Here is a 24,190-nt window from a genome sequence, read left to right on the forward strand (position 1 = left end):
TGGGAACACCACAATTATACTTTGTTTGGAGTTTGATGAGATTTGGTATGTCACAAACTATTCTTACAACTATCCTTTGACACCAGGTCAACCATTATGTAATCACTTTTATATTAATTCAATCATTTGTCAGAAGCACTTTTATGAGTTGAAGGAATTTTAATCAACACTTGAATCCAGCTTTCATGAGATTCAGCCCAAAATAACAATAAATTTAAATTATTCTATTAGGGTTAGTTTGGAAACACAAACATATAAATGAACATTAATCTACATTTGTTAATAACTTATGTGACAATAAACTAAACCTTTCCAAGAGAGCTTCAAATGAAATGTGTGAAGGTGGTGTTTAGCTTTTCTGGAACAGGATATCTTTGCTAACAGTTGTATGTGAAACAGATGACTGGCTCTCTATTGACTATTGTCTCTTATCATTAGATTACGTAGTCCATGAACCAGGACCCACAACCAATGGGAAAAGTGGGGTGGAGAGGGTGTAGCTCAGTGTGAATTACAATAAATATGGACACATCAAGCCAGAGGCATCTCCTGGTTATTGTGAGATCTGAAAAAGTGAAAACTCAGCAACAATGGTACTCTCTGGCCCCAACAAACAGGTTATAGAAGAACTGGGCCAGCACATAAAGGCAAATGCTGAAACTTTGGGAGCAGATTCTTTAGCTAGGTAATTTTCTTAGATTCATGGTATAACTATTGTGTTTTCAGCTATTATGTGTAATCATTAACATTTCTTTGCATTTCCTTTGCACAGTGAGATCACTATTAAGTATACAAACACATTCTCTGCATAGAATTGAAGTTTTTCCAAAATAATGTGATTGCTGGTCTGAAGAATAACAGAATTTAATCCTAAGTGAAATGCAATGTAGGTTGAGTCTGCAAATAATTTCCACCTTCATTTTCTGTGTTTGTGAAGGTTGTTTGAGATCCATCCTCAAGCTAAGACATACTTCCCAAAATTCAATGGCTACAAAGCCTCTGAGCTGCCTGTCAGAAAACATGGTCGCATTGTCATGGAAGCTGTGGCGGATGCAGCCCTTAACGTGGACAACCTGAGTAAACACCTGGAAAAGCTTGCCAAGAGACATGGTGAAGAACTTCTTGTGGATCCACATAACTTTCAGGTATGTAACAGTTTTATAGATTCTTCCTCATTGTCATGACACAAACTATGTTATTGTAATTAGATCAGCAATCCTGAACTTTCAACTTTATGTAGTTGAAGTTTTGGCGGTCTAGAAGTGTAGTCTGGTTCAATTTAGGTGGGAATACTTTTTCCTGCTACACTATACACAGGAAAGCAGTCGAAGTACAAACAACCAACATTCATTTGATGGGTAAATTCATGAGTTGTGAATATTAACACTGCTCATTTTTATAATTTTTCTCTTTTACAGCTGTTGGCTGATTGTATCACAGTTACCCTGGCCATTCACTTGCCTGCGTTCACCCCTGCAACCCACTGTGCTGTCGACAAATTCCTTGAGTTGCTCGCACATGAATTGAGCTCCAAGTACCGTTAAAGACACAATTAACAAACTACGGTGAACAGCAAGATCACCATTTAATTCCACATTTTGTCATTGATTAAATTTTGGCATAATTGGTAAACTAAACTAAATAAACATTCATTTTTATCAATGCTTTATCATTTGCTGTGGCTGATTTATTAAGTATACACAATTTCAGAAATATATCTGTCAGAGATGTCCATTTGCAAGAACACAAACAATACTGCAGGGTCTGTTTACCTCTATCACTAGATAACAACGAAGAGGAGAAAGAACTTGGACATAAAAGCACTGAACCAACAAATGTCTGTTTGCATGGCAGTTACTTTTCAACCCATTGTAAATGAATCAAGCTCACAGCAGTGATTTCTGAAAAGCAAAACATCTGAAATAGGAGATCAAAATCTCTCCATATGGCTCTTATATTTCAACAACACACCATGACTCATTACTCAAAACAGGTTTTACACTTAAAATATAGATAGATAGAGTTGTAGGGTTATGCAACAAGGAAACGGTCCTTTTAGCCAAGCTCATCCATGCCTACCAATGTCTATCTGACCTAGTCACTCACGTTTGCTCACATTTGGCTCATATCAAAGCAAGCATGCAAGTACAGCAGGCAGTGAAGAAAGCTAATGGCATGCTGGCCTTCATAACAAGGGGAATTGAGTATAAGAGCAAAGAGGTCCTCCTGCAGTTGTACAGGGCCCTGGTGAGACCACACCTGGAGTACTGTGTGCAGTTCTGGTCTCCAAATTTGAGGAAGGACACTCTTGCTATTGAGGGAGTGCAGCGTAGGTTCACAAGGTTAATTCCCGGGATGGCGGGACTGTCATATGTCGAAAGATTGGAGAGACTGGGCTTGTATACTCTGGAATTTAGAAGGCTGAGAGGGGATCTTATTGAAACATGTAAGATTATTAAGGGATTGGACACGCTGGAGGCAGGAAGTATATTCCCGCTGATGGGTGAGTCCAGAACCAGAGGCCACAGTTTAAGAATAAGGGGTAGGCCATTTAGAACGGAGTTGAGGAAAAACTTTTTCACCCAGAGAGTGGTGGATGTATGGAATGCTCTGCCCCAGAAGGCTGTGGAGGCCAAGTCTCTGGATGCTTTCAAGAAAGAGATGGATAGAGCTCTTAAAGATAGTGGAATCAAAGGTTATGGGGATAAGGCAGGAACTGGATACGGATTGTGGATGATCAGCCATGATCACAGTGAATGGCGGTGCTGGCTCGAAGGGCCAAATAGCCTCCTCCTGCACCTGTTGTCTATTGTCTATTGTCTATATCCATCTAAACCATCTCTAACAGTGGAACTGTTTAAATGTCTCCTCCACAGTGTAATTATACATATCTCTACAGCCTGCTCTCCCAGCTCATTTCATATGCCTCCTACTCTGTGTGAAAAAGTTTCTCCTCGGGTGCCTGAGTATAGACTCTCTTACACTCAGATAAACACTATGACCACCCATTGATTCCCCTCTTGATTTATACACCTCTGTCAAGTCACCCCTCAACTGCCTACACTCCAGAGAAAATGTGAAAAGTAGTTCTAGCTCTCCATAAAACTTAATCCTGAAAAAGCATTTTGTTTTCCAAAATAGTTACTAATGCACCTCTAAGTATGCAATCACATAATTATAAAAATTCAACATCCAAGTATAAATAGGAGACAAAATCACCATTATTATCTCTTTCAGTATCATTATGGGTAGAGGAATTTGTATTTTCCCATCTGGAATACCAAAGTTGCAGCATTCAATTGGTTTACATAACTCCAAAACTTCTTGCAATATATTTCTTGAAAGTCCACTCTGAGATACAAATTTTCCTTCTCTAATCAGAGCAACACATCCTTCTTTCTTAATTCAACCTTGGTCAGCGTTGGTACCTTGCAACATTGAGCTGCAAATCCTGCCCATCCCTCAGCCACAAGATTGATATAGGAGCAATTACTCTATTCAACCCTTTAAGTATGCTCCACCATTCAGTGATGGCTATCTTTTGAACTCCATCTTCCACTTCTCCCCATAACCAGCAAACTCTTTACCAATCAAGCACCTATCAGCTTAAGCCCATCACCCTTACTGAGGCACGGGTCACCATTAGTAACTCATCAGAGTCCTGTGTCCTGGATCTGTCTTTCAAATTGTCCTCAGGTGTAGCCCACTTTCTAGATGTATCTTTGCCTCCAAGGGATGAGATCATTGGAGCTTCTGCTGGTGTCTCTGCAGCTCTGGGTTTTTATGGGATGGGTTTAATACCCCTATGCCCGAACCTGCTGTTTTGCAGCTGGGCTTGAGACATTCCATGGCAGAGTTAGAATCTATTAGGTTCTGCCTTAAATACACCCCATGACTTGGCCTCCTATGCCCCTGTTAGCAACAGGTTCACATCTCTAACACCCTCTGGCTGAAGAAATTCCTCTTCAGCTAATTTAAAGGGGCTTGTCCTTGGATCCTAGTGTCTCCGACTAATACAAACATCCTCTCCACATCCATTCTATCCAGGCCTTTCAGTGGCTTTGCCCCTTTGATTTCTGAAATTTCTCCTCTTTTAGAAAATAGTCCTTTGTTCCTCCCTCCAATGTGTATAACCCCATAATCCCTATTCTGTATTCCATCAACCCCTTCTTTTCCCACTCTCAAACCTGTCCAGGTCAGACCTCCTGCCTCTGTGATATTACCTGTTCCTTCACCTATCAAACTTAACCACAATATCATCAATTCCTTCATCTGGATTATTATTGCATAAAGTGAAAAGCTACAAATTCAACACTGACTCCCTTTAAAATTCCAAAAGTCACCAGCAGCCTTTGTGAAAAGCACCTCCTTATCCCCAATCTCTGACTTCTGGGTAATCAACCACTTTTCTATCTATATTAGTACTTTATCTCTTATCTAGTTTCGCACCTTTGTGTGCCAGACCTTGTTACAGACTTTCTGAAAATCCAAGCATATGATATCCACTCACTGTCTCTTGTTTCTGGTATGGATACAATATCACAATCCCACATGCAATACCATGCCCTGAGATCATCTGCCTACCAGGCTTCTTGCAGTTTAGGTGATAAGACCTACCTAGCTCCTTGTCCTGGCTTGCTGCCTGCATTTGTTCACTTTAACCTCTATATTTACTTCAGTTTTCTCACTGCATGACCACTTTTGGACCCATATCCTGCTCAACTTGTTCAAACACATCCAAGTAGCTCTCGCAATAATTATTGCAACATGTCCCTCTTGTACAGGTGACCTCTGCCTTAGACAATATCCCAGTGCTCCAAGACATATCTCAGACCTGCACCAGTTCATCAGCCACACATTCATCAACCCTATCCTTCTATTCCCACATTCACTAGGACACAGCACATGGAGTTACCCAGAGATTATAACCCTAGATGCTTCTACTTTTTAACCTTCTAACCATCTCTCTCAATTCCCTCTGCAGAACCCTATAGTTCTGATTCATCTGCAACCATAGTCTCTCTATGCAGTCAGTCAGGAGCTGCAACTGAACGCACCTCCCACAGGTATAATCACCAGGAACCCTGGAGTTTCCCTGAACGGATAGATCGCTATCCTGACTGCAATCTCTAAACCACTAAGACTACGGAGGGACAGATAAAAATCCCACCTCATCGTACCTCACCAACATTTAGCCTCTTTGCCCAAGTTTCACATTTATTATGAAAAATATCCTAGAAATTCCTTTCCTGCATTTTCATGGACAAAGCTAGTAATCTATGTCTCTCTAGTGCTATTTAAATCAAGTAGTCATAGGCGCAATATCTATTGTGTCCCACTGTAAATCGTGCTGGTGACTCTCTAGAGTTGTAGCATGCTGTTTCAGCTTCAGAATGAGCACATGAACAGAGATCCATCAATGTCACAGGGCTACCCTGTCTTCAGCACACAACCTGACTTCCTAACCAACAGAGCACACTCAGTAAGGGTAGGTAGCATTAGCTCCATCTTCATTATCCTGAACACTGGTGCCTCACAAGGCTTCATCAGTAGTAGCCTACTCTACTCTCTGTACACTCACAACTGTGTGGTCAGGTTCTGCTCGAACTCCATCTACAAGTTTACAGATGATACCAGCACAGTGAGCCGAATCTCAAATAACAAAAAGCTGAGTAAAGTAAAAGTCTAGTAACATGCTGTCACGACAACAATCTTTCCCTCAATGTCAGTGAAACAAAAGAGTTGGTCTTTGACTTCACGAGGGTGGGTGGTGCACACACACCTGATTACATCAACAGTGTTGAGATCAAGTAGATTGAGAGCTTCAAGTTCCCAGGAGTGAATATCACCAACAGCTGCTTAGTTCAACCATGTCAACATCAAGACCAAGAAACCTCAGTTTATTCTGGAGGCTAAAGAAATTTGGCACGTCCATCTGACCATCAATAGTTTTTATCAATGCATCATAGAATGCATCCTATCCAGATACATCACAGGTTGGTATGGCAACTGCTGTCCCCATAATCAGCAGAAAATACAGACATTCTCTCTCCTCCACCATCCCATACTACTAGGCTCAGAACAGCTTTGTTCTGTTGTTATATGCACATGGAAGGTAACGTAGTAGGATGATCCCTTGACATCAAAATCTATCTCACTGTGGCCTTGCACCTTATTGTCTGTTTGCATTGCACTTTCTTGGTAAAAGGAACGCTTTATTCTGCATTCTGTTATTGTTTTACCATGTCCCACCTCAATGCACTGTTGTAATGAAATGGATGGCATGCAAGACACATTCTTCCACTCTATCTCAGTACTTCTGACAACAATAAACTGACTTACTAATTTAGCAACAAGTTCCTTGTGTTTTGGCTTTTAAAGGGACAAAACAGAAGCGGAGCAGGTGCAGTAGTGAGTGTGGACTTCTTTGTGCAACTCTGGCTGTGGTGGTAGGAGAGGACAGGGTGCATGGACAACTGACAGGGGAACATTCAAGCGACCTGATGTGCAAAGTGGATGATGTCGAGTTTCTTAAGTGCTGATGGGGATGCCCTTATTCAGGCAATTGGGAGTATTCCATTAGATTGCAGAATAGTACTATTGGAAGTTGGGTAGTTTCTACTGTGGTATAGATGAGTGCCTTGTCATTGCATAGCGAGAGTCTGACCAGCTCATATATCTAAAGTAGATCTGCTCCTGATCCAGTTCAGTACTTGGTCAGCTGAGACTCCCAGGATGTTAACCGTCAGAGTCTTTGTATTACTAATGATTTTGAATACAAGGACAAAAGCCTACATGACATCTTGTTGGAGATCCTTTGTATCTGGTACTTTGGTGATGTGAATGTTACCGGCTACTTATGGCAGAATGAAGTGTAGGGCTTGTATCAAGGCATGGGCTACTTCATTTACTGAGTAGAAAATGTATTTGAACATTGTACTATCAGTGGTGAGCACCCTCACATCTGACAATCAAAAACACTTGCAAATGTTGGAATTGTCACAAACAGAACGCTGGAATTACTCAACATATCAGTTTTTACCTGTGGGTGAGAAAGAAGAAATTTCACAGATGTGACCTGACTTCCTGAGTATTTCCAACATTCTCCAAAGTAAATTGGTAAATTAGCATATTGGTTTACTATTGACGTATGATTTTACCGACATCTGATATCCTGACCAGTCCTTTGAAACTTTGCACACACACACAAAGATCAAAACTGTGTGCAATAACATAGCTGTTATTTCACCAAGGCTTTAGAACATAGAACAGTATAAGACCAGAAAAATCCCTTCAGCCACACTAAATAGCGATATCTCATATCTCAAATAGCGATGCCTGCACATGATCCATATCTCTCGTTCTCTGTACATTTTATGTGTCTTTCTGGAAACCTCTTCAACACCTCTATCATACCTACCTCCACTACCACCCATAGTAACACAGCAACCACACCCACTACTCTGTTAAAAAAAACTTATCCCATATATTTCATTTGAACTTCCCCCTCTTACCATAAATGCAGCCCTCCAGTAGTGGGCATTTCATCCCTGGGCAAAAAGTCTTTGGCTGTCTCCTCTATCGATGCATCTCATAATTTTATAAATTTCTGTCAGGTCACCCCTCTCTCACTCTAGTGAAAACAACTCTGTCCACTGCCTTTATAGCACATTCTTTCCAATCCAGCCAGCACACTGGTAAACCTGTTCTGAACCCTCTCCATGGTCCTCACATCCTTCCAATGATGAGTGACCAGAATTAAATACAACACTCCAGCAATAATCGGCAAAGTGAAGTGTAAGAGTTGTCTTCAATTAACAAGGAGAGAGTTCAACAGTTTGATTATGAATGTATTAAATTAATGTTCAAGAAATTGGAGAATGATTCTGTGCATTGGATAGGCAGAGTAAAGTTCAAACAAGTGATTGTTCTGCAAGTGTTTATCTTAACACTCAAACACAGAAGGTTTGCTGCCCAACTTTGGAAAGTGCGTCCAGCCCACCAAGTAGTCAGCCTATTACAGCTGCGTGTAAGTCTGAGATGAGCCCTATAAAAGTTGAGTCAAAACTCCAGATCAACACAGCTTTCTTGTGTAAGCAGTGACAGTGAGAGCTTAACAACCAAAATGGTGAAATTAACAGAAGCTCAGAAACAATACATCACGAACAAATGGGACCATTTGGATAAGAAAACGATAACTGCCCAAGCCTTGGCAAGGTATGACGAAAATGTATTTTTTGTTTTACATTTATGTCACGCCCTGTATTTTCAACAATGGTTCCAGTGCAAATTTTTAATTTTTCTATGCTGTCTAGGGTGTTATAGGGTGAGGGAACTAGTATTCAACACTGTGCTGAGGTTCTAGTCAAACCCGCTTGAAGTCAACTATGCTTGAGAAAAATTTCCTCAATGATGAGATTTGAGAAATACTTAAGTTTAAGGGGATCACAAAATAAACTGGACACTTGGTCTTTTTTTCTTTCTAGGGTATTCGCAGTCTATCCTTGGACAACCAGGCTGTTTGAAAATTTCAATGGCCATTTTGCAGCCTGTGACCGTGGAGTTCAGGCTCATGCAGACAAAGTGCTAAAGGCTTTAAACTCTGCAATTAAAGATTTGAACAGTATTGAAACCAATTTCTATGAACTCAGCAGTAAACATCAAACAATTGGAGTGGACACTCAAAACTTCAAGGTACAAATTAATCTTTTTATGATGTGCTGACTTTCACTAAAGGGGTGCTAGAAATATTTCCTAATTACAGAGTCATAATAAACATGGCAACCAGCAACATGGACTTAACTGCAAGAAAAAGGAGGAGACCTGGTTGCTGTGGAAAAGCTTGCCCTTTAGTTTTCCTCATGAATTAGATCCGGATAGCAGGATAGGTTAAAAAGTTTAATAACTTTAATGAAAGCTATTTACACTGGATGCTCTCTCAACGATTCATGCACTAGATTAGACAGAATTGCACAGGGACACAAGTTGATTTCAAGTTCCTTTTATTTAATATCTGACAGATGCAGATTTTTTTCTACTTCCCTGCTCCAGAGACAGATATAATCCTCACATCGGGTGTTGTCTGCAGTGAGTTTTCTCCAGTTTGCTGTGCTTTAAATTAATTAGATTAGATTATGAGGACACTCAGTCCTCGTTTAGAAATGCATGCATTAAAAAATGATACAATGTTCCTCCAGAATGATATCACAAGAAACACAGGACAAACCAAGACTAAAACTGACAAAGCCACATAATTATAACATATAGTTACAAAAGTGCAAAGCAATACCATAATTTGATAAAGAGCAGACCGTGGGCACGGTAAAAAAAAAGTCTCAAAGTCCCGATAGCCTCATCATCTCACGCAGACAGTAGAAGAGAGAAACTCTCCCTGCCATGAACCTCCAAGCGCCGCAAACTTGCCGATGCAGCACCATTGGAAGCATCCGACCGTAGTGGACTCCGAGTCCGTCCGAAAACTTTGAGCCTCCGACCAGCCTTCTGACACAGCCTTCTGAGCAGCATCCTCTGCCAAGCGCTTCGACCCTGTCCCAGCCGCCGAGCAACAAGCAAAGCGGAGGACTCGGGGCCTTCCCCTCCGGAGATTCTGGATCACACAGTAGCAGCGGCAGTGAAGCAGGCATTTCAGAAGTTTCACCAGATGTTCCTCTGTGCTCTCACGTCCGTTTGCATCAAATCAGGATTGTGCATGGCACCCTACTTGACAAATAACAGACATCACTACCGGAGTGGCCGCTGCGAGCTGCGCCGTGCTGCCATCTTCCCTTCCTCCTTCTATTGTTAGCTATTGTTTTGTAAAAAGAGTCAGAAGGGCTTTGATGGGCACAAGAGACTGGGATATGTTGTCGGGTACAGGGAAAAAGGTGGGGCCTAACGTATTTGCACCACTGGGAATTAACACTGACCCAGAGGACACAATGGTCTCCTTCTGGGCTGTCCTGTATGAAGTCATTAGTGGTTTCAGTTTTGCTTTCCAGCTTTGTTTCAATGTTGCATAATTATCGTTTTTCTTCACAGCTTCTCAGCCAGGCCTTCATTGTTGAACTCGCTCTTCATGATAAAAACAGATTCGGACCAGAGGAACATGAAGCTGCCTACAAGTTCTTTAAACTGGTGACAGAAGCTCTCTCCAGCAACTACCATTAAATCTAGAACCTGCATCCTCCACCACCTTCAGAAATGCAATGAAAACATGTATTATCAGCATCTACAATGTGTGTTTTGCTTAAAGGACCTGTGTAGCATCAGGTTCAAGTCATGCTAATGTAAAGGTGGCACAATACTCCTCTTTGTATGGTCATTTTCTTCAACACTTGGAAAATGTCTGTAAGCATTCCTTTTGCTTCAATAAAGAAATAATATTTCTCTCATAATTAGGGGTAAATTATTCATTTCTGGAGAATGAAATTTAAAAGATCTGTGATTTGGTAAATGTTGAGATGAACAATGATTTGGTGTTAAAAACAGACATTGTGCTGTATGTAGGTCCCCTGCAGACAGAAACAGGTGAATTGATTATGGGGAGCAAGGACATGGCAGACCAATTGAATAATTACTTTGGTTCTGTCTTCACTAAGGAGGACATAAATAATCTTCCAGAAATAGTAGGGGACAGAGGGTCCAGTGAGATGGAGGAACTGAGCGAAATACATGTTAGTAGGGAAGTGGTGTTAGGTAAATTGAAGGGATTGAAGGCAGATAAATCCCCAGGGCCAGATGGTCTGCATCCCAGGGTGCTTAAGGAAGTAGCCCAAGAAATAGTGGATGCATTAGTGATAACTTTTCAAAACTCGCTAGATTCTGGACTAGTTCCTGAGGATTGGAGGGTGGCTAATGTAACTCCACTTTTTAAAAAAGGAGGGAGAGAGAAACCGGGGAATTATTGACCGGTTAGCCTAACGTCGGTGGTGGGGAAACTGCTGGAGTCAGTTATCAAGGATGTGATAAAAGCACATTTGGAAAGCGGTGAAATGATCGGATAAGTTCAGCATGGATTTGTGAAAGGAAAATCATGTCTGACGAATCTCATAGAATTTTTTGAGGATGTAACTAGCAGAGTGGATAGGGGAGAACCAGTGGATGTGGTATATTTGGATTTTCAGAAGGCTTTTGACAAGGTCCCACACAGGAGATTAGTGTGCAAACTTAAAGCACACGGTATTGGGGGTAAGGTATTGGTGTGGGTGGAGAATTGGTTAGCAGACAGGAAGCAAAGAGTGGGAATAAACGGGACCTTTTCAGAATGGCAGGCGGTGACTAGTGGGGTACCGCAAGGCTCAGTGCTGGGACCCCAGTTGTTTACAATATATATTAATGACTTGGATGAGGGAATTAAATGCAGCATCTCCAAGTTTGCGGATGACACGAAGCTGGGTGGCAGTGTTAGCTGTGAGGAGGATGCTAAGAGGATGCAGGGTGACTTGGATAGGTTGGGTGAGTGGGCAAATTCATGGCAGATGCAATTTAATGTGGATAAATGTGAAGTTATCCACTTTGGTGGCAAAAATAGGAAAACAGATTATTATCTGAATGGTGGCCGATTAGGAAAAGGGGAGGTGAAACGAGACCTGGGTGTCATTATACACCAGTCATTGAAAGTGGGCATGCAGGTACAGCAGGCGGTGAAAAAGGCGAATGGTATGCTGGCATTTATAGCGAGAGGATTCGAGTACAGGAGCAGGGAGGTACTACTGAAGTTGTACAAGGCCTTGGTGAGACCACACCTGGAGTATTGTGTGCAGTTTTGGTCCCCTAATCTGAGGAAAGACATCCTTGCCATAGAAGGAGTACAAAGAATGTTCACCAGATTGATTCCTGGGATGGCAGGACTTTCATATGAAGAAAGACTGGATGAACTGGGCTTGTACTCGTTGGAATTTAGAAGATTGAGGGGGGATCTGATTGAAACGTTTAAGATCCTAAAGGGATTGGACAGGCTAGATGCAGGAAGATTGTTCCCGATGTTGGGGAAGTCCAGAATGAGGGGTCACAGTTTGAGGATAAAGGGGAAGCCTTTTAGGACCAAGATTAGGAAAAACTTCTTCACACAGAGAGTGGTGAATCTGTGGAATTCTCTGCCACAGGAAACAGTTGAGGCCAGTTCATTGGCTATATTTAAGAGGGAGTTAGATATGGCCCCTGTGGCTACAGGGGTCAGGGGGTATGGAGGGAAGGCTGGGGCGGGGTTCTGAGTTGGATGATCAGCCATGATCATAATAAATGGCGGTGCAGGCTCGAAGGGCCAAATGGCCTACTCCTGCACCTATTTTCTATGTTTCTATGTTAAGATCTTTCACTGTCCCAGGACAGGTCAAAGCATTTTTCATCTGCTGAAGTAGTTTAGAAATAACAACTGCGGTAATTTGGGGAAAAGCAGCAGCTAATTTCTCACATATTTCTCACATTTCATAACAAGGTATTAGGCCATTCAGAACAATTACAAAACTATTAAATTTTCTGTACCCATCCTCCCACACAAGTCCATTTACACTTCCCTGATTCTTCCACCGCCATCCAATATTTGTCCATTTTTGTACCATATAGTTTGGATTCATTGTAAATGATTGCCCAGAAGAAGCAATGAATTATTTATCAGCGAGCCACCTTTAAAAGAGGTTTGATGACTGGGGTAACATCCACACTTTTCTTAAATAACTGGTCCACAATGTCGATTTAAACTTATCCCACCTCCCTGAACATGCTTTATATCTTCCCATTCGCTGCCTGTTCAAATACCTGTCTAAATGCCCTTTTGACTTTGCTGTGGTATCTGCTTCTGCTGCTTCCCCTGACAACTCACACAAGGCACCCATCACTCTCTCTTATGTACCCTCTACAGCACGAGAGCAGGACCTTTGGTCCACAATGACGATTCTCACTATGATGCTGATTTATACTAAATCTATCTCATTATACATAATTTCTCCTCATTCCCTCTCTGTTCAAATACCTGTCTAAATGCCTCTACAACTTTGTTACTACATCGTCTTCCACTACCACCCCTGTTAGCACACACTAGACATCTACCATTCACTATAAAAACACCCTACCTTGCAAATCTGCTTAAAGCTATCACTTTCTCATGTTAAAGCTAGGCTCCCTAGTATTTGACATTTCTATCCTGGGCTTTGCACTTTCTCTATCCACTCTATCTGTGAATCTTCAGTTTTATCTACTTCTCTGGTCACACTCAGGCTCCAACAAGTTCTTCCAACTTCTCCATTTATCCACTTCCTGCCAACAGCGTGGTGAACCTCTTCTGCATCCTCTTCAAAGCTTCAATAGCTTCCAGTGCAGTGACCAGAATTCCAAATGTGACCTAAAGACTTCACATCAGTTTGAACAGTGTCTGTGATCTGATTACACATTCATCCTTTCATGATCAGTCCCCCCTGCACTCTCTCTCATTTCCAAGCCATCACTGGCACACAGTCCACTTCTCATTCAGTTTGACATTCCATCATAGTTTCACCCATTCCTCATCACACAATTACAAACAGAATGACCAGCATTTTCCATGAATGCCTGGCAATTCCACTGCTGATAGATTTGCCTGAGTAGCACAGCATCCATTGAATCCACTCATGCCCTGTTTACAGGAGAAGAGTGAGGATTAGTGGAGGACACCTGGGAGAAATCTCACCTCTTCCCAGTGGTCAAGGAAGGTTTGGAGATGAGCAGCATTTTATCCCCAGCAGAGAAGAAGACATGTGACTCAGGGGTAATATCTCCGACAAGACAAAGTCACTTTAGTCAAAGTTGATTAGCCCATTGGCTCAGCGCTTCCCACCATCTGCAAAGAGTCACTTCTTCAAACTCTCTCAAAATCATTGAAGGGAAAGATTTAAGAGTCTCGGTAAAACCTATTAGACTGACGATTCAACAAAAAGACACAAGCAGAGAACGGCAACACAGATTCTTCTTGCGGAGAGTCCGTGTCAGAGGGCTCCATTCTCCCAGACCTGTGCAGGTGGATGGGTGAAGGAGCAGGTGGGGGAATATACCTTGAATTGAAATGTGAAATGGTCTGAGTGTTTCTTTCCATCTCACAAGCTGTATCATTGAGAAGGTGTTCTCTTCTGCCGAAACCACTGATATCTACATTAATAGATATCACCTCACATTGTCACAGATCACAAGATCCTGATTTCAGAGTTCCATGTGATTAAGCCAGTGCTTCATATGTGCAAAGAAGTGCTTTGGTTTTAAGACCATTTTTAATATACTTTAGTATATGTCAGCATGGTAGCTCAGACATTAATGCAATTGCTTCACACCACCAGCTGTAAGATAAGAGTCTGATTGCCCAGCACTGCCTGAAAGAAGATTGTTTTTTCTCCCCATCACTGTGTGCATTTTCTCCAGGTCTTCTGGTTACCTCTCACGTTCAAAACCCAAGTTTTAGGAGTTACTCAATGGTGAGCATGCGATAATGGTGCTAGAAGTGTGGCAACACTTCTCAGCTGACCAGGATAATCCTCGCTGATTTGATTTCTTGCGAATGGCACATTTCACTGTATGTTTCGATGTACATGTGACAAATAAGGCTAATCTTTTTTCTATTGATTTCAAATTTCTGCCTGATGTCTTCCCATGATTAAGACTGACGTGAAACTCTTATTAAGTTCTCCTGCCATTTATTAGCCCCAATAACTACCTCTCCATCATCATTTTCCAGCAGTCCAATATCTATTCTTGCTTCTCTTTTACTTTTTATATATCTGAAAAAACTTTTGGTATCCTCTTTTAAATTATTGGCCCGCTTACCTTCAGATTTTATCTTTTCTCTATGGCTTTTTCATTGCCTTCTGTTAGCTTTTAAAAGCTTTCCAATTCTCTGATTTCCCATAATTTTTTTCTTAATTATATGCTCTCTCTCTATTCCTTTTATTCTGACTTTGACTTCCTTTGTTGGCCACGGTTCTTCATCCTCCCTTTAGAACACTCTTCATCTTTGAGGTGTGTCTGTCCCGTGCCTTCTGAATTTCCCACAGTCATTGCTATTCTGCTATTATCCCCTTTCAGTCTACTTTGACCAGCTCCTCTCACATGCCTCTGTAGTTCCCTTTACTCCACTGTAATACTCATACATCTGACTTTATCTTACCCCATTGATGGAGCAGACACCCTGCCACTCATAAACCAAACGTTTCCAAATCCAAGACACTTGGCCAAAAACCTTGTTTATAAGGGTCTTGATAGAAACGTTGACTGTCCATTTCCCTCTTCAAATGCTGCTTGATGCAGTTCCACCTCCAATTTGATTCTTTGCTGCAGATTCTAGCATGTGTCATAGATTTGTGACCCTCCTCATTATTGTGATGGAAGTGTCTAGTCAATGTCTGTGCTGTGTGTTGCATTGAAGTACATTCACAGGGTGCAGTACAACTGGTTGGGCATCAGAGGTTCAGGTTAAATTCATGATGATTCATCTTATAGGGGTAGTTGTCATGGCCTCTAATCACTATCAGCAGTCATTTCAAACTTTTAGGAATGTTGGTGGGATCTATGGTTTATAACAACAGGGGCCAGTCTGGAGATAATAATGAATAGTGTGGAGAGGAGGAGGGAGGTCCAAAAAGAATAAGGACCCAGGACATTAGACAGTTCATTGTGAAGCACTGGTGGGATAAGTCTTAACTTAAAAATCAATACGAAGAATGAATTACCAAAGGCACAGGAGCAAGTCAAAGGAAATATTTTCAGTCATTTTCCAACTGCTTCGCCACTCCCCTTACACTCTGCTCTATGTTATGCATCTCTCATTACACCTTGCCTGTAATCTCTACCTATCATTCTGAACCCATGTTTCACAGCTTATTCTATATACCCACTCAGTTGTTAACATATCAGCCAGCGAATATGCTCACAAGCACATTTCCCTCTCATTTGCATAGAAAAATAAGTGAAACAGAATGGGCATCATCATCAGAAGCAGACTGGTGATCAATAATGGCTGTTTTACTTGCTTCATGTTTGAGATATGTCACAAAGTATTCTGGAGTTATGTGAATATTTCAGAAGTTAATTTAGGCGAGAACCAGTCTTCGGTTCTTAATGCAAATTGTAAAGTGTAAGCAGTAAATTGAAGCTAAAAGCACACCTTTGCAAATAAACAATATTGCCTGTAAGAGATGTGTAGTTTGCAAAATGGTGGCCATATGATATTTGCATATGTCTCAGTCAAACATTAAGACAACAGGGTTGTATCATTTGACTTGCATCAAACCGGGTAACAAACCTAAGTCATTCGTACCATGTAACTTGCAGACCAGGCTGATGAAGTCATTTAACATATCGAATATATTCACAGTTATAAGTGTAATTACTTGCTGAGCTATTGTGCACTCTGGGCATCTGGCTCTCTGTCTTCAGAGGTTTTTAGAATATCTGTGTCAATTAGTTTTATCCCAGCAGGGGTGTTTGAACATTTTCAGTTGTCTCCCACTATAGATACAAAATTCAAAGGAAGCATTGTCAACCCCCCAAAAAGTAAACAATGTCATCGTAGCTATTGGGATTGTATTGTATCAGCTACTGTTACCATAGATCTTAAGGGTATGAAAGAGTGATGTCTTTATGGGTGTGTGGGAGTCTACCAAGAGTGTGTCCAGGAGAATGCATGTTTTTTTTTTGTTATGAATAAAGACTTCTGTATCAACAGCTTTAGTCTGGTGACTTTGATCACAGTCATAACAGGTACAATACATTCAAAGATTTGCCTGAGATTTGCAGCAAGTAGGGCTGCAGCCTCACAGGGTTAAGTACGTCACTTTGATCTTCGCATTTATAGTGGCCATTAATTTATTTGCCAGCAACTTACTGTCACAAAATAACAAATTTCACGACATACAGTATGGCAATGATATTAAACCTGTTTCTGATTCTGATTCAGATGGGAACCAGAGAATGATGCCATTGTTGTAAAGGTAAATGCAGCCTATAGAGATTGTGAGGAAGGACAGATGTGGAAAGGGCAGAATCATAGTCACTTGGATGGGTTGAGAAGTGTCCATTATAAAGAGACTATCAGGAACAAGCATGATCAACTTAGAGCATGGGTCAGTACATGGAACTACAATGTTTTGGCCACGACAGACACAACAGCAGGAATGTTTGCAGAAGGTTTAGATGTTTCAAAAGACAGGGAGGGAGGAAAGGTATTGCTAATCAGGGATAGTATCAAAGCTGCAGAAAAGAAAGATCGCCTGGAACACCACGAAACAGAAACACAAAGGTCAGATCAGCTGGAAGATTTTAGAAAATGCAAAAATGATATGGTTCAACTCATTACTTACTTCTCCCTAATACTCATTGATGCCTCCTTTGAGCAAAAGTATTAGATGGGGCAGAATTTGTCAAGTGTGTCCAGGAGGGATTCCTGCCACAGTATGTGAACAGGCCAACTAGAGAAGTGGCCATAATGGAGCTGGTATTAGGTATTACACCAGGAGAGGAGACAGATCCCTTGGTAGGTGAGCATATTGGAGACAGTATCCACATCTCCCTGGCCTTTACCATAGCCTTTGACATGAATGGGAGCAGAGCTTAGAGGGGAGCATTTAATAGTGGAGGTGAAAATTATGATGCTATTAGGGAAGAACTTGGGAGCATAAATTGGGAATGGATGTACACAGGGGAATACACAATGGAAATGTGGAAGTTGCTTAGGCAGCACTTACATGGGATTCTGTATAAGTTTGTCCCATTGAGGCAGAGAATGGATAGTAGGGCTAAGGAACCATTGTTGACAAGAGATGTGGAAGAGCATTCTGACAGGCTGCATCACTATCTGGTATGCAATGGCTATTGCACAGGATAGTAGCACGCTACAGAAAGTTGTCAACTAAATTAGCTACAGTATATCTTGGGTACTAGTCTCTGTAATATCCAACACACCATCAAGAAACAGAGCCTCAGAAAGGCAACATCTATTATTCATGAACCCGTCACCCAGGACATGCTAGCTTTTCATGTTACTATCAGGAAAATTATAGAAGCCTGAAGGCACACACTCAGTGATTCAGGAACAGCTTCTTCCCCTCTGCCATCCGATTTCTAAATGGACATTGAACCCAAGAACACTACCTCACTTTTTTATGTGATGTCTGTTTCTGCATTATTTTTAATTTAACTATTTAATATACATATATATACTTACTGTAACTGATTTACTTATCTTTTTTTCTCTAAAGTATCATGTATTGCATTGCAATGCTGCCAGTAAGTTAACAAATTTCATGATATATGCTGGTGATATTAACCCTGATTCTGATTCTGATTCCTGGATTGGAGAGCATGTCTTATGAGCATAGGCTGTGTGAGCTTTGGCTTTTCTTTTTGGAAAGAAAGAGGATGAGAGGTGACTTGATAAAGATGTACAAAAAGATGATTGAGTGTACAGTCAGAGACTTTTTCCTCAAGCATAAAATGTCTCTTTTATAAGGGAGCATAGTCTTAAGGTGTTGAGAAGGATGTCAGAAGCATGTGTTTTTACATAGAGAGTGATGGATGTTTGAACCCCACTGTCTAGGGGGAGGTCAGAGGCAAGTGTTTTTACACAGAGTGTTGGGTGCTTGAACCCCATTGCCAGGGTAATGGAAGAGCCAGAAACTGTTAGATATGCACTTGAAGGAAGGAAGAATGGAGGGTTGTGTGGGAGGGAAAGGTTAGATTGATCTTAGAGTCGGTTAAAGGATCAACACAACATCATGGGCCAAGGGGCCTTTACTGTGCTGCTTTATATGATGTTCCTTGTCCTATGTTCTATTCCACCCCATCAGAGAAATCCCTTTTGTTCCAGCCATCATCTTCTTCCATCTTTTCCACCACCTCGACTCACTCATTTCTGTCTTTCCCAGTTCTGATGATGGGTTTTTGATATGAAAAGTTAACAGCGTTTCTTTTTCCACAGATGCTGCTTGACTTGCTGAATGTTTCTGACATTTATTTCTTGGGTGAGAGGCTGTGTGCCACATGTGGCGAGTAGGACAAGACCTGAAGGAACTTTCACAGGCAAACTCAATCATCCCAAGAGTAGTCAAGAAGTCTCCCTCTCTTGATAGCATGCTCCCATGCAATGTTTGATGAATGCGCCACTGACAGAAGTCAATTCAGACAAGCAAGTTGATTTACTTCAGAAAGTGCTTTCTAGAAGGACAAAAAAAAAGGTATTGTTTATTATTGGTTGATGGTCAAGTTCAATGCCAAATCTTGGAGAATCCTCACAGCAGGAGATGTCATTCGAAGAGCTCAATATGACTAGAAAATAAAGCAATGAGTATCCAAAATATTGTAATCCTGGTGCAGGGTTTTCAACTGAAACATTAATCGTTCCCTCCCCACAGATGCTGCTTGTCCTCTTGAATTCCTCCAGCAGATTTTTTGTTCTTCCAGATTCCAGCATCTGCAGACTATTGTATCACAATTATTTGCTCAGGAAAACTGGTTATCTGCTCAGAAAAATTAATGCAGGCTACTGCAAACTATCAGTTTTGAAGGAATGCTTAGTACTTGCTTATCAGGATTGTGTTCTAACTTTATAATGCATAAAACATTTTAAGAGTAATGTCTAAAAATAAAAGTTATTAAACTGATAAACTGTGTTAAGTCAAAATGTTTGTGGATGAATCAGTTTGAATTGCCATCTCTCAGTGTTTTGGCCCTGAGGTGGAAATTGATGTCCTTTATTATTCTCATTATTGATCTGGACAAACTTGTCGGGAAAACCTTGTCATTAGGCAGATGGTGTGATAACTGTGTTAGGTAACCAATCCATTGTAGCAACCGTGGTCAATTGAATTCTTTACTGAGCTACCTCATTCTGTATTGATAGTAACCCACTCAATGGCTTCTCACTGTTACTATCAGGAAGGATATACAGGATCCTCAAGTCACACATCACCAAGTTCATGAACAGTTCCTATCCTTGATCCATCAGACTCCTGAACCAACGTGGATAACTTTAATCACCTCAACACTGAACTGATTCCACAACCTGTGTACTCACTTTCAAGGACTCCACAACTCAAGTTCTCAACAATATATATATTTATTTATTTACTTACTTACTTACTTATTTACTTACTTACTTACCATACTTGCTCAGTTGTCTTCTTTTGCCCCCGGTTGTCAGTCTTTTTGTGTGTGGTTTTTCAATGATTCGATTGCATTTATTTGTTCTATTGTGAATGCCAGTAAGAAAATGAATCTCGTTATATTTAAAGCTGTCATATACTTAGTGGCCACTTTATTAGGTACACCTGTAGACCTGCTTGTAATGCAAATATCTAATCTGCCACTCATGTGGCAGTAACTCAATGCATAAAAAACATGCAGATATAGTCAGGAGGTTCAATGTTATTCAGACCAAATCTTAGAATGTGGAATAAATGTGATCTAAGTGACTTTGACCATGGAATGAGTGTTGGTTTGAGTATCAGAAACTGCTGATCTTCAATAATTTTCACACACAACAGCCTTCAGAGTTTACAGAGCATGGTGCATAAAACGAAAAACATCCACTAAACAGTAGTTCTGTCGGCACAAACGATCAGAGGAGAATAGCCAGACTGATTCAAACTGACAGGAGGGTGACACTAATTCAGATAACCACGTGTTACAAGATTGATCTGCAGAAGACCATTTTTGAGTGCACTGCTTGTGGAACCTTGAAATGGTTAGGCCAAAGCAGCAGAGACTGCAAAAATATGCCAAGTGGCCACTTTATTGGGTACGGTAAGTACCTTATAAAGTATCATGGAGTGTATACATAGCATAGCCTGTTACACTACTGGCGTTTATGGCAGTAATGAAGGTCCTCCATCCCTAGCGGTGTTCAGGGCATCCTTCATCTTGTCAGTTTTCACTACTGTCAGTCATGCAAGTTCCAGGTGGAGACTCAGAAATACTTTGCTTTCAGATGCAGATGGACTTTTCATTGCTGTTTCCATAACAGTTTTATTTTACCAGTCAGAGTTGTTAGCCCTGAGCTGAGCCCCTGAACCTGGAGACCCGTGGACCACTCTTAGTCTGGCTTCTGCCCTTTGACCTATTTGGCATGAGTGGCCCTACCAAGGGTCAAAGCATAAAGCGCTGACTCCAGCCAACATTGCTCTCCGGGTCACTGAGACATGCAAGCCTCCAAATCCTATGACAAGGTTGTGGCCCCCTTGGAGGACTGCATACATACTTTGAAATTAAATTTACTTTCAACTTTAAACTTTGTTATGACACTAACCCTCTGTTCAATCATAATTAGTGAACCAATCATTATTTCTCTGAAAGCAGCAAATTCATGGAAATGATAGACACACAAAGATCCAGAGCAACAGACACAAAATGCTGGAGATACTCATCGGGTCAGGCAGCATCCATGGAAATGCATAAACAATCAGTGTTTTGGGCTTGGACCCTTCTTCAGGACTTGAAAGGAAGGATAAAGACACCAAAATGAAATGGTGTGGGGAGAAGAAGGAGGACCAGATAGAAGGTAATAGATGAAGCCAGGTGGGTGGGAAGGGTAAAGGCCTTGAGAAAAAAAACCTGATAGGAGAGGAGAGCGGACCATGGGAGAAGGGAAAGATACAGTGGCATCAGCGGGGAGATGATAGGCAGCTGAGGAGACGAGATACAGGGACAGAGTAGGGCATAAAAGAAGAGGAAAGGGGGAAGATTTTTTGGAAGGAAAATTCATATTCATAAGGTTGGAAGATACCTAGACATAATATGAAGTGTTGCTCCGCCATCTTGAGAATGGCCTCATTGTGGCAGAAGAGAAGGCAATGGACCAACATGTCGGAATGGGAATAGGGATAGGAATTAAGATGGTTGGGCACCAGGAAATTCCACTTTTTGGAGGTGGAGCAGAGCAGAGCTGGTCAACAAAGCAGTCCCCTAATTTACATTAGGTCCCACCTACATGGAGGAGCCCGTATTGGGAGCACCAGGTACAATAGACAGTCCCAACAGCTTCAGGGATAAAGTGCTGCCTCGGCGGAAGGACTGTTTGGGTAAGGAAGGAGGTAAATGGGCAAGTGTAGCATATCTGCCACTTTCAGGGATATGTCCCAGGAGGGGCATTATTGGGGAGGGGCAAATGGACAAGGAAATCACAGAAGAAGCGATCTTGGGGAAAGCAAAGAGTAGGGGTGAGGTAAAGATGTGTTTGGTGTAAGGATCCCATTGAAGATGGCTGAAGTTGTGGAGAATGATATGTTGCATGCAGGGGCTCATGGGGTTTATCTATCCCTATCAAGTGCCAGGAAGATGGGGTGAGCGCGGATGTCTGGGAAATGGAGGAGATGTGGGCAAGGGCAGCATCAATGATTGAGAAAGGGACATCCCATTCTTTGGAGAAAGGAAAGCTTCATCCTGGGAACAGCTGCAGTGGAGACAAAGGAACTAAGAAAAGGAAATAGCATCTTTACAGGAGACAGTGTGGGAAGAGGTACAGTCAAGGTCATCATGGTCATCAAGAGTATGTTTACAAAAGATGTCAGTAAACAGTTTGTCTCTAGAGCTGGAGTCAGAAAGATCCAGAAAGGGTGTTAGAAATGGACCAAGTGAACTTAAGGATGTGGAGTAAGTTGGAGGCAAAACTTATGAGCTCAGATTGGGTACATGACGCAGCACCAATATAATCATCAATATAGCGCAGGATGAGTGGAGGAGCATTACCAGGGAAGGCTTGGAACATGGACTGTTCTACATAGGTAACAAAAAGGCAGTCAAAGCTGGGGCCCATGCAGGTGCCATTGAGTCTTGAGAAATTGGAAGAGCCAAAGGAGAAATTGTTGATCATGATGATCCGTTCTGCCAGGCGAAGGAAGGTGGTGGTGGAGCAGAACTGGTTGAGTCTTTTGCTGAGAAAGAAGCAGAGAGTTTTAAGTCTTTCTTGATGGGGGATAGAGTTACAAAAGGGACTGGACAACCATATTGAGAATGAGGTGGTCAAGGCCAGAGAATTGAATGTTGTTGAAGAGATTGAGGGCATGTGAAGAGTCTCGGATGTAGGAAGGAAGGGACTGAACCAACGGGGAGAGAATGGAGTTGAGGTACGTGGACATGAGTTCAGTGGGACAGGAAGGCAGAGACAATGGGCCTACCCAAACAGTCAGGTTTGTGGATCTTGAATAGGAGGTAGAAATGTGCAGAGCGGGATAAGTGAATTATGAGTCCTCTAGAGTTGATGAGGTTAGTGATGGTGCCAGAGGCAATGTCCTGGTGAGCCTGAGTAGGTCCTTTCCAAGGGGTAAGTAAGAGGAAATATCTGAGAGTTGCCGCCTAGTCTCAGCAATGTGGGGGTCAGTCTGCCACACCACAATAGCACCCTATTTTACTGCAGGTTTAATGGTAAGGTTAGGATTAGTGAGGAGAGAGTAGAGGGCAGTGTGTTCATAGGGGGAATGGTTCAAGGAGCATTGAGGAGTGAAAAGATTCAGAGCAGGCAGAAAACCAGAGTGGGGTGTCCAAGATAAGGAGGAGGGCTGGATACAGGAGAAGGGGTCATTGTTGCGGGAACAGAATCAGAATCAATTTTAATATCACCCACATATTTCATGAGATTTGTTGTCTTTGTGGCAGCAGTACAATTCAATGCAAAATAATAGAAAAAATGTGAATTACTGTAGGTATATATATTAAATAGTTAAAATAAATAAGTAGTGCAAAAATAGAAATAAAAAAGTAGTGAGGTAGTGTTCCTGAGTTCATTGTCCATTCAGAAATCGGATGGCAGAGGGGAAGAAGCTGTTCCTGAATCACTGAGTGTGTACCTTCAGGCTTCTGTACCTCCCTCCTGTTGGGAGCAATGAGAACAAGCATGACCTGGGTGATGGGGTCATAAATGCTGGATGTCGCCTTGGTGAGGCATCCTCCTTGAAGATGTCCTGGATACTACGGGGGGGGGGTGAAGGGAGGGGAGGGCAGTGCCCATAATGGAGCTGACTAAGTTTACAACTTTCTGGAGCTTATTTCGATCCTTTGCAGTAGCCTGTGGAATTCTTGCCAAAGAAGTGGGCTCAGAGACAGAGACAACAGAAGAAGATCTTGGCTTTGTGGCCACTATGGAACTGACTGAGGTGTGGGAGGAGGGGGACAAAGTTAAGGCCTTGCTGAGGACAGAACACTCCACCTCATCAGAATGGGGAAGGTGAGAAGGAATGTCAAT

At 41.7% G+C, this 24,190-nt stretch overlaps 2 protein-coding genes across 2 annotated transcripts; both read left to right on the forward strand.

The window, feature by feature from the left end:
* The first annotated feature begins 590 nt into the window (after window positions 1–590).
* LOC140203433 (hemoglobin subunit alpha-like) lies at window positions 591–1,545 on the forward strand. Its single transcript, XM_072269493.1, has 3 exons — window positions 591–685; window positions 938–1,145; window positions 1,419–1,545. The coding sequence occupies exons 1-3, from the start codon at window positions 591–593 to the stop codon at window positions 1,542–1,544; spliced, it is 429 nt and encodes a 142-aa protein (XP_072125594.1). The 3' UTR covers window position 1,545.
* A 6,580-nt stretch (window positions 1,546–8,125) lies between these two features.
* Window positions 8,126–10,229, forward strand: LOC140203434 (hemoglobin subunit beta-like). Its single transcript, XM_072269494.1, has 3 exons — window positions 8,126–8,217; window positions 8,487–8,694; window positions 10,039–10,229. The coding sequence occupies exons 1-3, from the start codon at window positions 8,126–8,128 to the stop codon at window positions 10,165–10,167; spliced, it is 429 nt and encodes a 142-aa protein (XP_072125595.1). The 3' UTR covers window positions 10,168–10,229.
* The last annotated feature ends 13,961 nt before the right edge of the window (window positions 10,230–24,190 follow it).

Source organism: Mobula birostris, chromosome 9 (assembly GCF_030028105.1).
Source record: "Mobula birostris isolate sMobBir1 chromosome 9, sMobBir1.hap1, whole genome shotgun sequence".
Classification (NCBI taxonomy): Eukaryota; Metazoa; Chordata; class Chondrichthyes; order Myliobatiformes; family Myliobatidae; genus Mobula; species Mobula birostris.

Coding starts and splice junctions, on each gene's coding strand:
- LOC140203433 (XM_072269493.1), top strand. CDS start 591: ATGGTACTCTCTGGCCCCAACAAACAGGTTATAGAAGAACTGGGCCAG. Junction 686..937: donor GGAGCAGATTCTTTAGCTAG/GTAATTTTCTTA, acceptor GTGTTTGTGAAG/GTTGTTTGAGATCCATCCTC. Junction 1,146..1,418: donor TGGATCCACATAACTTTCAG/GTATGTAACAGT, acceptor TCTCTTTTACAG/CTGTTGGCTGATTGTATCAC.
- LOC140203434 (XM_072269494.1), top strand. CDS start 8,126: ATGGTGAAATTAACAGAAGCTCAGAAACAATACATCACGAACAAATGG. Junction 8,218..8,486: donor ACTGCCCAAGCCTTGGCAAG/GTATGACGAAAA, acceptor TTTTCTTTCTAG/GGTATTCGCAGTCTATCCTT. Junction 8,695..10,038: donor TGGACACTCAAAACTTCAAG/GTACAAATTAAT, acceptor TTTTCTTCACAG/CTTCTCAGCCAGGCCTTCAT.